The 12518-nt window shown below is 43.0% G+C and overlaps 1 protein-coding gene across 1 annotated transcript in view; it reads right to left on the reverse strand.

The window, feature by feature from the left end:
- Positions 1-12518, reverse strand: part of LOC124787719 (luciferin sulfotransferase-like) — a 313245-nt gene that overhangs the window by 170282 nt on the left and 130445 nt on the right. Inside the window, exon 2 of the mRNA XM_047254564.1 lies at positions 5899-6110. Within this exon, the coding sequence (XP_047110520.1) occupies positions 5899-6103 (205 nt within the window). The 5' untranslated portion in view covers positions 6104-6110. The remainder of the gene's footprint in view (positions 1-5898; positions 6111-12518) is intronic.

Below are 12518 nucleotides of genomic sequence, written 5' to 3' on the forward strand. Positions count from 1 at the left end.
TTGATTCTTACATTTCTCGCTATTCTCATTTCTGCTACTTCCCTGTACTTTTAACCTCTTTCAGCTTACCCTCAATCAGCTGTTTATTCTATTCAAAAGATCCTGTAATCTTCTTCACTTCCATTTCAGATATCGATGTCATGTGGGAATCATCACTGATATCCTTTCATCTCATTTTTTAACACGTCTCTAGAACCTTTTTTTTTATTTTTGTCATTTCTTCATCGATGTATACACTGAACAACAGAGATGAAAGGCTGCCTCCTGTCATACACCCCTTTTGTTCCGAGCACTTCGTTCTAGGTCTTCCAAACTTATTTGATCGTGTTTTCTACATTGTGTTTTACCTCCCTTTCCCTATAACTTACATCTGTTTTTCTCAGAATTTCGAACATTTTGCAGCATTTTACACTGGCGAATAATTCCTTCCATGAGGACAAATCTTTTGAAAGCTTCTAGATTTTTCTTTAGTTTCGATTCCACTATCAAGCGCTACCTCAACACTTCCTCTCCAGTGCGTTTGTCTTTCCTAAAGACAAATTGATCGTCAGCTACAAGATCGTAAGCTCTGTTTTACACTCTTCTTTATCTTAATCTCATCGTCAGCTTTGATACATGTGGTGTTAAGCTAATTGTGTGATAGGTCTATTACTTACATCCCCTTGCAGGATTCCGAATTGTGTGAATGACGTTTTTCGGAAAGTCTAGTACTTCAGTATCTCACTTCATTCCACGATAGTTCGTCCCCAAGATCCTCTTGAATTTAAATCCACCGTTAGTATATGTGCACCTAGGTACGCCTTATCTGATTCCGGAATTTAGTCTGACCATGATGTAATCCAGCTAGCATTTTTTAGTGTCTCTGGGTCTTTGTGCGTAAACTTTTGGCTCTTTAGTTTCCTGAACGGAGTATTCGGTATTACGGTCTGAAGTTTGTTGTGGAGCAGTTCTCTTCCTTGTTAGCCGGCGGGGTACCCAAACGAGGTACCATCGCGGTCTAAGGCGCCTTGCCACAGTTCCGGCGGCTCATCCCGTCGGAGGCTCGAGTCCTCCCTCGGACACGGGTGTGTGTGTCTGTTGTTCTTAGCGTCAGTTAGATTAGGTAGCGTGTAAGCCTAGGGACCGATGACCTCAGCAGTTTGGTCCCATACGAACTTACCACAAAATTTTTTCCTTGTTACTACCGAAAAACCTACATTCTCCCATAACATTTTCTTCCGCTTCTTCCCTTACATTCTCTTTCATTATTAGATTTTAATCTCGCTTTACACAGTAAATTACCCGTTGAATATCTTCATATACTTTCCCTATATCTTCATGTTTGCTTGGGATCTTGGCATGTATGCCTATACTTGTTGTGGCGTACCTATTAGCGCCGGAACGAAGACGACGAACGTAAGACCAGAGAAGGCGGTGAGGAAACGTCAGCCAATAGCCCGCTGACAAGGATCGCGCCACGACAGGAGCTCACTCTAACCCAAGTGAATATAAGCACCGCTCCTGCAAGCCTGGGCCGGACATTAGCGCTCAGATCGGCTCAGTATATGGACATCAGTGGACGGTTGTAGACCGGCACTCGCAGAACACACTGCAGTGATCCATATCAAGTGTTTACTTGGACTTTGTCTACAGCGCAGAACATTTACTGTTTGCACGACGCCCCTCGCTAGCGACATTTGCTGTAATTAAAAAGTTAAGTATTGTCAATCTGCTTTCCAGAAATAAAATTACTAATGTTATTTGCTTGAATTGTTGTATAGCATTCCGAGAACGCAGCATCCCTTAGGCACCCTATACGTCGCGCCAATGAGATGGAAGCATCCTCTCTCCGAAGTTTCAGCGGCGGGCGTACTTAAGTTGGAACTTTCATGTACTGTTCGCATTTTGTGTGTTTGGCAGTTGAATAATATTTACAGACTTTCACAGTGGCCAGGACTTGACGCCTTCTGAATAGACATCATACTGAAGAGTGACGGATTTATAAATGTTTGGCATCTGTATATATTTCGAGATTCAAACCTACTGTTAGCAACTGCCGCTGCAAATATAGCAACGGAATTGTATATTATTTATACTATTTCGTATTAGATGCAGCATAAATTAAAATCTGAATTCTCTATTCATGAAGGGCATCTGTTCCTAGCTCCTGTACTCACTAAAGAACCACACAGTCTGCAAAGGAAGACACAATACTTTCCTATACCAACGAATGGTACTCACGTATACCATTTCCTGCTGCTGTTAATACTACCCCATATTCGTCTCATCGGATATTTCCTCATCTTTGCATTTCACTTTACTAATCCCTATAAGATGTAGACTGAGTCTTTGCATTTTCGTTTCCAGACTTTCCGACTTTCCTACCATATTCAGATTTTTCACGTTCCATGCTGTCTCATACAATGCTATCCCATCGTTGGTTAGTCCATCTTTTTCTCATGGTCGCCTCCCTCTTGAGAGTTCTCTCGCGTGGATCCAAATGGGGTCTAGTGCTGAATCTACTGCCAATGGAGAGATCAGCATGGCACTTTTTCACGTACAGGCCACATTTAGTGTGGATCCACGTTATGTCATTCAGTTCCATACCTTTCTTCATCCTCGTGTTGTTAACACTACTGAGGTATCCGCGTCTTTTAGGGGCAGATTCACAACCCAACGGTAAGAGAGTGACCCTGAATCTTTGTCAATTCCTCCGCGCACTGTGAGAAGGCCGTTGGCAGAACGAGGGTGATTCCTTATGCCGGTAGTTCTTGTCCGTCATTGTTGATGACTTTTATTTAAAATTTAAACATTCCATGTGTTCCAAACCTGTACCGAAGACATTTTGATCACTCTTCAAATACACTATCCCTAGGGCGAAGGTCAATTCTGTACTTCAGGGGACATTTATTTGTTCTCCCATGGTTCCTGTGGTAGCTATCGGATGCACTTTGACCAGTGCGGGTTCCGTGATCATTGTTGTGAACAATGCAGCGATTGATAACTGTCCGTGTCACAAGGCCACCAGAATCGTGCTACAGTGGCCTTAGGATAGTGAACTGTCTTTGATTTGCTGGCTACCAAATGCACCTGATGGTATAACTATATAACGCTGTCGGGTGCAAAATCCTGGCCAACAAATCGTCGGTCCGTAAATCACATGAACTGCTTGACCTGTGAGTTGACATCTGGTGTTACATAGCCCCTGGAACCTATCAAGTACAACTGGAATAATTCTAAGCAGCTGGAATCATTCTAAGCAGCAGCGCTGCTGTACAGCGATCCAAATGCGTTACAACACGCTATTAACCAGGTTGAAATATACGAAGATAATAAGGCAATTGCCACAACCTGATTTCCCATAAACTACGCTCAGTAGAAGAGGAGTCACAATAACTTAACACGTGTCTCGGCTGTTCCGTAGATACTTGACCGTTTCTGAGAAGACGACGGTAAATTTTTCGACGCATTTTCTGTGCTTCTAGCGCGCGTTACTTTCAGTAATAATAGTGGTACAGTGGCTGTCGTTGCAAATTCTCAAGTTCGATCCTGGTCTTCGAAATTTTGTTATTGTTTTTATTTGGTTCATTTTATTTTATTTTATTTCCGTTGGTCTACCCATGTCCATAGAAGGTTACTGCAGAATGTTTCCTATCAAGATGGGGGATACATGGGCGATATATGAATTGTAAAATTTTAGATGGATTTCATTGTAAGTGTCATACTTATATAATATAAGTGTGGATTGTATTTTGAGGGATTACAATCTTTTTATATTTTAATATCATTCTTATATCAATTCTTATATTAATTATTATACACAGCCGGAAAAAAATTAGTACACCTGGAAAGACGACGTCAATTTTGATCCGATGTCAGCGTATGAAATCTGGTGGATACTGATAATGACTTCAACGTCGTCCGCCTACAGGTAGTGTAGTGGCACAGCTACCAGAGCGCCATCTGTGTCTATCTTTTAGCAGCGAATGCTCGCAGCCAGAAGGCTGGAACCATGCCACGGAGACGCACTCGTTTTTCCTGCTGAATGAGTTTGAAATGTGTCGAACTGTGGGATGGCCCTTACGGAGAACTGCCACACAAGTTGTATGTTCTGTGTGAATTGTGAAACGATCCTGGTATCAGTGGTCACGTGAACGTTCTCACACACACAGACGAGGTTGTGGACGGGCACGCAGCACAGGCACCAGCCAGGAGCGTCGTCTTGCAAGGACAACAGTGACAGACCGCACAGTTACCACAGCACAGGCACGAGGGCCCTTGAGCCCAGACCTGTCAACATGACGAACCGGTTACTGGCAGTGGGACTACGGGCACGCACACCTGTATCCCGTCGTCCCCTCACACCGCAGCATCAACGACCCTGGCTTGTCTGATGCCGTCAGAGGATCGCTTGAGAGATAGAATGGCGCGCTGTGGTCTTCAGGTTATGAGAGCAGATTCTACCTACAGGCAAACGATGGTCGTTTGCGAGTACGACGTAGACCTGATGAGAGCTTTCTAGTAGAATGCATTTCTCCAAGACACACTCGTCCGATCCCAGGCGTTATGGTCTGGTGTGCGATAAGCTACAACTCATTTGGTCTCTCTGAAGGGGACGCTAAGCAGTACGTTGTTAGATGCGTTCTTTTGCCGTTCGTGCATCGTGAAGGTGATGTGTTTTTTAGCAACGGGATAAAGCTTTGCCACGTACTGTCCGTGAAACGCTACGTGCTGTGGAAGATGTGCAGCACCTTCCCTGGCCAGCACGATGTGCGATGCGATGGGATGAGAAGTGACACGTGTCACTCGTCAACCAACAACTCTCACACTACTGCCTGAACAGGTCGTGCTTAACGTATGCCAGAACAACATTCGTCATCTGTACGATCGACTGGATGCCAGAGTCCACGCCTGCATTGCCGCCAATGGCTGCTACACCAAGTACTAATATGAGTGTTCCAGCATGGACTGATATCTGGTACCTCATAACAGCTTGTGCTATTTGTCTGTAGATGTAATTGTTTCACGTACTCCATAAGCACTGTTAAAAGAATTTAGAGTGAATTGTATACCTCTAAAAGTATATAACAATTTCTGTCCCGGCAGTGTATTTTAATCTTATGTTTATTCTTCAGGAAGATCTGGTGCAGTGTCTTAAATGACACCGATCGAAGAAGCGTTCGAAACATAGAAATTCCAAACACCACGAGCATCACGTGAGGGCAGACTTACTACAGCGATATTTCTACGTATAATCTCCTCTTAGGAATAAGTGCCGTTTACATTGTTGAAGATTTCAAGCATTGGCAGTAATTTCGCGGCAGACCATCACTTCACGGGAGACTGCCGACTGTAGTTGTCTACGATACAAGATACACAGATACCCTACAGAAATTTTACCGAAAAGAGTTGTAAGTAAATTTATCAATTTTTTATAGTTTTTTGTTTAATTGATTCACCAGACTTAAAGCTAGTAGGTGAATAAAAACAACGTTATTTCAATATACACTGGACAATATTCGTGTAGTAATCTTCTACAGATACTGGTACGTAAGCTGAAAAGAAAACTAAAAATAATAATCTGGGTTCGAATATGGTGAGCAAAAATCGTGAAGCCTCGACGCTACTGTCTGTGCAACCGCTCCGCTTGAAATACGTATTAGCTAAAAGGTAGAAAAAGTGCCTCGAAAACTTTGAACGTCGTTTTCTGAGAAATGCTAGAGGGCCTTTTGACAAACGGAGACACGTGTTCGCATACTTTGACCCCTCGTGCATTGAGTAAACTTTTCGGGTAATGGGGTTATGGAACTTGCCATGGTCTTCTCGTTAGCAGAATAGGGACAACAATTTAAAGACGGACGCAAATGCCTGTAGCAGGAAGCATAGACATTGTGTAGTGAACAGTCCGAAGAAACCTACCGCATTTGGGGTAGGAGGCGATCCAGAGGTCGTCTTCGTAGACGTCGAAGTCCCTGAGCGCCTGCGCGTGCTGCGGGTAGAGGTCGGTGACGATGCAGCCGCTGGGCCGCACACGGTAGGCGCCCGGCGGGTACACCCTGCTGCGGCAGGCGGCGGCCAGGCGCAGCGCCGCCGGCTCCGCCAGCTGCTCCAGCTGCAGGGACATGGCGCGCCTGCCGGCAGGCAACCAGGGCACAGTTAGTCACACACACTCCCCTTCCCAGCCGAAGCACACCACCTCAAAGGCTGCTCCTATACGCCTGGAAAATGGTATCAGAAGTGACTGACAAACGAATACAGTTGAGCATACAAAGTGCCAATGCTGTTCGCTCGTTTTAATGCACTTACTATGGTTATGTCTTTTAAGGAATTTAACGAGATGGGACCTGGATAAACTGACGAAACCAGACGCTGTACAGAGTTTCAGGGAGAGCATAAGGGAACAACTGACAGGAATGGGGGAAAGAAATACAGTAGAAGAAGAATGGGTAGCTCTGATGGATGAAGTAGTGAACGCAGCAGAGGATCAAGTAGGTAAAAAGACGAGGTCTAGCAGAAATCCTTGGGTAACAGAAGAGATATTGAATTTCATTTATGAAAGGAGAAATTATAAAAATGCAGTAAATGAAGCAGGCAAAAAGGAATACAAACGTCTAGAAAATGAGATCGACGGGAAGTGCAAAATGGCAAAGCAGGGAAGGCTAGAGGACAAATGTAAGGATGTAGAGGCTTATCTCACTAGGGGTAAGTCAGATACTGCCTACAGGAAAATTAAAGAGACCTTTGGAGAAAAGAGAGCCACTTGCATGAATATCAAGAGCTCAGATGGCAACCCAGTTCTAAGCAAAGAAGGGAAGGCAGAAAGGTGGAAGGATAATATAGAGAGTCTATACAGGTGCGATATACATGAGGATAATATTTTGGAAATGGAAGAGGATTTAGATGAGGATGAAATGGGAGATACGATACTGCGTGAAGAGTTTGACAGAGCACTGAAAGACCTGAATCGGAACAAGGCCCTGGGAGTAGACAACATTCCATTAGAGCTACTGACGGCCTTGGGAGAGCCAGTCCTGACAAAACTCTACCATCTGGTGAACAAAATGTATGAGACAGGCGAAATACCCTCAGACTTAAAGGAGAATATAATAATTACAATCCCAAAGAAAGCGGGTGTTAACAGATGTGAAAATTACTGAACTATCAGTTTAATAAGACACAGCTGCAAAATACTAATGCGAAATCTTTACAGACGAATGGGAAAACTGGTAGAAGCCGACCTCGGGGAAGATCAGTTTGGATTCCGTAGAAATGTTGGAACACGTGAGGCAATACTGACCTTACAACTTATCTTAGAAGAAAGATTAAGGGAAGGCAAACCTCCGTTTCTAGCATTTGTAGACTTAGAGAAAGCTTTTGACAATGGTGACTGGAATACTCTCTATCAAATTCTGAATGTGGCAGGGGTAAAATACAAGGAGCGAAAGGGTGTTTACAATTTGTACAGAAACCAGATGGCAGTTATAAGAGTCGAGGGACATGAAAGGGAAGCAGTGGTTGGGAACGGAGTGAGACAGGTTTGTGGCCTCTCCCCGATGTTATTCAATCTGTATATTGAGCAAGCAGTAAAGAAAACAAAAGAAAAATTCGGAGTAGGTATTAAAATCCATGGAGATGAAATAAAAACTTTGAGTTCCGCCGATGACATTGTAATTCTGTCATAGACAGCAAAGGACCTGGAAGAGCAGTTGAACGGGATGGACAGTGTTTTGAAAGGAGGATATATAATGAACATCAACAAAAGAAAAACGAGGATAATGGAATGTAGTCGAATTAAGTCGGATGATGCTGAGGGAATTAGATTAGGAAATGAGACACTTAAAGTAGTAAAGGAGTTTTGCTATTTGGGGAGCAAAATAACTGATGATGGTCGAAGTAGAGAGGATATAAAATGTAGACTGGCAATGGCAAGGAAAGCGTCTCTGAAGAAGAGAAATTTGCTAACATCGAGTGTAGGTTTGAGTATCAGAAAGTCGTTTCTCAAAGTATTTGTATATAGTGTAGCCATGTATGGAAGTGAAACATGGACGATAAATAGTTTGGACAGGAAGAAAATGGAAGCTTTTGAAATGTGGTGCTACAGAAGAACGCTGAAGACTAGATGGGTAGATCACATAACTAATGAGGAAGTATTGAATAGGATTGGGGAGGAGTTTGTGACACAACTTGACACGAAGAAGGGATCGGTTGGTAGGACATGTTCTGAGGCATCAAGGGATCACCAATTTAGCATTGGAGGGCAGCGTGGAGGGTAAAAATCGCAGAGGGAGTCCAGGAGATGAATACACTAAGCAGATTCAGAAGACTGTAGGTTGCAGTATGTACTGGGAGATGAAGAAGCTTGCACAGGATAGAGTAGCATGGAGAGCTGCATCAAACAGTCTCAGAACTAAAGACCACAACAACAACATCGTTATGCCGTATACCTAGAACGGCACAGAAATTTGAGTCTTAAGCGCCGTTACTTCTTCTCTAACATGAATAATTGTAACAGCGGCGTTGATAATCTCTAAAGTGTATAATATTGTCAAGACGTTGTGGTAGTGGTTCAGAAACACCTTTAACTACAGCAACGTTCTGGAATTTTGAGAAATTAACAGACAATACAAGGTGTTCGGAAATTTCCGTTACACCGTTGTAGGACTTGTAGAGGGAAGCTAGTACATCATACAGTAGCAGTTCATTAATAATGCACACTTTCTTTTTTACTCAGACTTTTTTTTATCTCCTTACAGTTGTTCAATATAGTCTCCCTGCATCTCTATGATTGATTCCAAACGTCTCGGAAGCTCTGTTATTCCATCCAAGACGCCACTTCTGTTCATCTGTCAGATGGCTCGGGTAATGGTGGTAGAACGGCACAGAAATTTGAGTCTTAAGCGCCGTTACTTCTTCTCTAACATGAATAGTTGTAACAGCGGCGTTGATAATCTCTAAAGTGGTGGTAGAAAGCACTTCCACAGAAACATAACGAAGTCCACGATTAAGTTTTTTTAACTTCGGGAACAAGTCGAAGTCTGGTGGACTCATGTACGGGCCGTAGAGAGGAAGAGGCAACATTTCCCATCCGTATTCGCCCAGTTTTTGGACTACAACAGTGCCGGTGTCCGGGGGAGAATTGTCGAGGAGAAATAGTGGCCCAGCATCGAGCAGCTGGGATAGTATTTTGGGCATTTTTCTGCGCAGATTTTGCGTCAAGTTACAATACACTACTGTGATACTTGTTCCACACAGGACTCCATTTGTCACAATGATTCCTTGTTTATTATAAGAAAAAATCATCATTAACTTGAGATTTGATTGAGAGCATCAAAATGTTTCTGGACAGGGAAAATTTGAAGTTCTCCATTCATTGGACTCTGATGTCAACTCCAGTTCAAATTCTTTAATCCATGTTCCATCAATAGCGCAATTCAACACAACAGTCCTTAATCCTCATGCTCCAATCGTTGTTTGAGTGTGGTTGTAATATCCACGCGTTTCTGCTTTTCTTCAGCCGTCAAACAGTGTGGGATCCACCTTGCACCAGTTTTTCCCTTCTTCAAATCATTTGTCAAAATACGGCATACTGATGTTGGGGGCAATTCCCGTGGCTTGAGAGAGCTTCACAACTCGCACTACGATCTTCTTCAAGAGCGTCTGCCACAAGTTTCGCACTTCATCTGTTGACATTTTTGGCCTTCCAGACCTTGCACTATCGTTATTCGATAAACACGAGAACGATTCACCAGCTTGAAACAGTACTAAGTTAAACTCACCACAAACTTCACTTAACGCACTGAGCATTTCTGCCGGGATTTTGCTGTCTTAAACACTGATAGTACCCGATACTTCTTCAGGGTCCACTACTACCTATCGCCAATTTTATGTTAGAGTATACAGCGAACAAACAAAAACACGTGCTTCTTCCTCAAGACCCCATATATATCTCACGTAATTTTCATTATTGTTGCAGCCAACTATCGCCGGCCGCGGTGGTCTAGCGGTTAAGGCGCTCAGTCCGGAACCGTGCGACTGCTACGGTCGCAGGTTCGAATCCTGCCTCGGGCATGGATGTGTGTGATGTCCTTAGGTTAGTTAGGTTTAAGTAGTTCTAAGTTCTAGGGGACTGATGACCACAGAAGTTAAGTCCCATAGTGCTCAGAGCCAGCCAACTATCCACAGTAATAGCAGCCGGTGCATTATTTACTAAATGTCCCCCGTATTTTGAGCAGGAACCAATGTCAGGAAACGTACCGTTTCCGTTCGACGACAGTTTCTATTCAGATTTATAACGTATCGACGTCTGCTGAAGGAAAGAGAAATACCTCAGAGTTTATTGACCTGGCATGCAGTAGCGTAGACAGGATCACGTGTACTACATCAGACGGTCACCTGATCTGAGGTCATATGTAAAGTTTAATTTGAGAGACTCCTGTAGAGACAGAAGGAGTTCTACTGTCGCGAGTTGTGGGCGCTGCACTAGAAACTGAAGAGACACCGGGTGGGACGGAGACTGTGACCATAACATGGTTCGTAAATACAATGTCTGGAACAAGGTATGTGGTCGACACAGAGAGCCATTGTTGTAATGCATCAGTACTGTTATGTACGTATTGAATGCTGGGTCTTTTTTTGGCCTGGAATAATTTTAACATGTAATGATTTAGTGTTAATACAAACGAATGTGATTAAACGATAAATAGATGTTTCATTAATTGTTACACAGCAATTGTTCTGCGTCACGCCTAATTCAATTCCTAAAACAGAAGTGGATGAGTTAAACATCTTAAGTGAAATCCTATTCAAACCTTTAGGTACTCACTCATCTGTACAAGTTCAGAAAGTTGTAACGGCAATTTCCGAACACTCCATATAAAATAAGGTATGTTCTGTATTTTGTAAAGAATGACTCATTCAACGTCACACCATATCAGCAATTGGTGATGAAAGTACTTGATCGCATACACACTACAACAAAGCTAGAAAATGTAGAGACCATCAGGTTTAACTGAACATGAAGAAGTAATCTCTGCTTTAAGTTGATTTGCAAACATTTCAGATTAATTCTCTCGGCTATCTCTTCCTGGAAGGTGATAAAGAGAAAGTATTAATATAGTGCATATGTCCGTACCGTTTTCCCAAAAGTTTAGTAAACACAACATATACACATAAGCAGAAACTTTGGTCATCGATGATATAGTATCTTCACTATCTAAAAGTCTGTCAACGTCGGGGTAACTTTTAGATTGAGCGAATGTAGCAATCACGTGGTTTTGAGGTGAAGAACTCATCGAGCGATGTACGCGTATCTTCATCCTGAAAGGAGGTTCCTTGAAAGTTGTTCGATACAGAGCGGAAAAGTGAAAATATGAGAGCGTAAGATGGGTTCGAAGTGACTTCCCAACTCAACTCCTGTATAGTGTTTTTATCAGTCTAGCTGAATGCATGCGGGTGATATTTGGAGTAGCAACACTTGACGCAGTCTTCCTGGTCGGCTTTTATGGATTGCGTCTGCAACGTCTTAGTTCTTGACAATAAACGTTAGCGGTGACGGATACATCTCTGGGAAGCAATTCGTAGGACACTACGCCGTTGCTGTTCCACTAGATGCATAACAAATTTTGTGGATGGAGTTGCTGCTTTCTTTGGGCTCAACCATTCCATTCTTTTCCTTACGGCAGCCCAACCACACATTTTTTCGTCACTACTAACTACACACGATAGGAATGGAAGGTGGTTCTAGCGAGCCAACTGATGACGAGCAAGCAGAAAGGCACATAGGCACATGTAGATACCTGCTCATTTTTTGGATATGGCTTATAGCGTGCGGTTCCCATACACTTCATTCTTTAGCGTCCCCCATTACATTAGCACGATGGTGGAATGAACACAGTTCATAACATTGGCCAATTCTCGAGTTCACTGACGTGAACGTTGTGGACTAAGCGTTTAAACGATCTTCATCAAACCCCGAAGTTCTTACTGGACGTGAAGAGTCACTAATGTCAAAACGATCCTCTTTAAAACGAGAAAACCATATTCTTGCCGTGCCTTCTGCAATAGCTTTTTCCAATACATGGCGCAAATGTTTTTGGTTACCTCCACTGCTGTCACTCTTCTAATGAAAAGCAGAAGAATATATCGGAAATGTTCCGTTTTCTCCACTTGGCACTCAGTTTTCTAGTTCCACTCACTATCTCCAAATGACAAAATGATAATATGTAAACTCAAGCAGCAACAGTGGACTACAAATAAAAAAATAACAACTGATACAATAGCCCATAGCGAACGGAATATCAGGATGGAAAACCACGAACACTACGAACTTCTGCACCAACCTAACAATAAGGTTTACTGAACTGTCGGTAACATACGATTCACGGTTTTCATTTTTCTGTGTCACGTCATTCCACCCATCACTTACAATCCTTTGTGTGAAACGATGCTTTGTTCGCCAGCGCTCTTTATGTACGCTGTCGGTAGCACAAACTGTTCTTTCACGCAGAGAAGATACTGCCAGTATCTTCTATAACAATTCA

Source organism: Schistocerca piceifrons, chromosome 3, assembly GCF_021461385.2.
Source record: "Schistocerca piceifrons isolate TAMUIC-IGC-003096 chromosome 3, iqSchPice1.1, whole genome shotgun sequence".
Taxonomy (NCBI): domain Eukaryota; kingdom Metazoa; phylum Arthropoda; class Insecta; order Orthoptera; family Acrididae; genus Schistocerca; species Schistocerca piceifrons.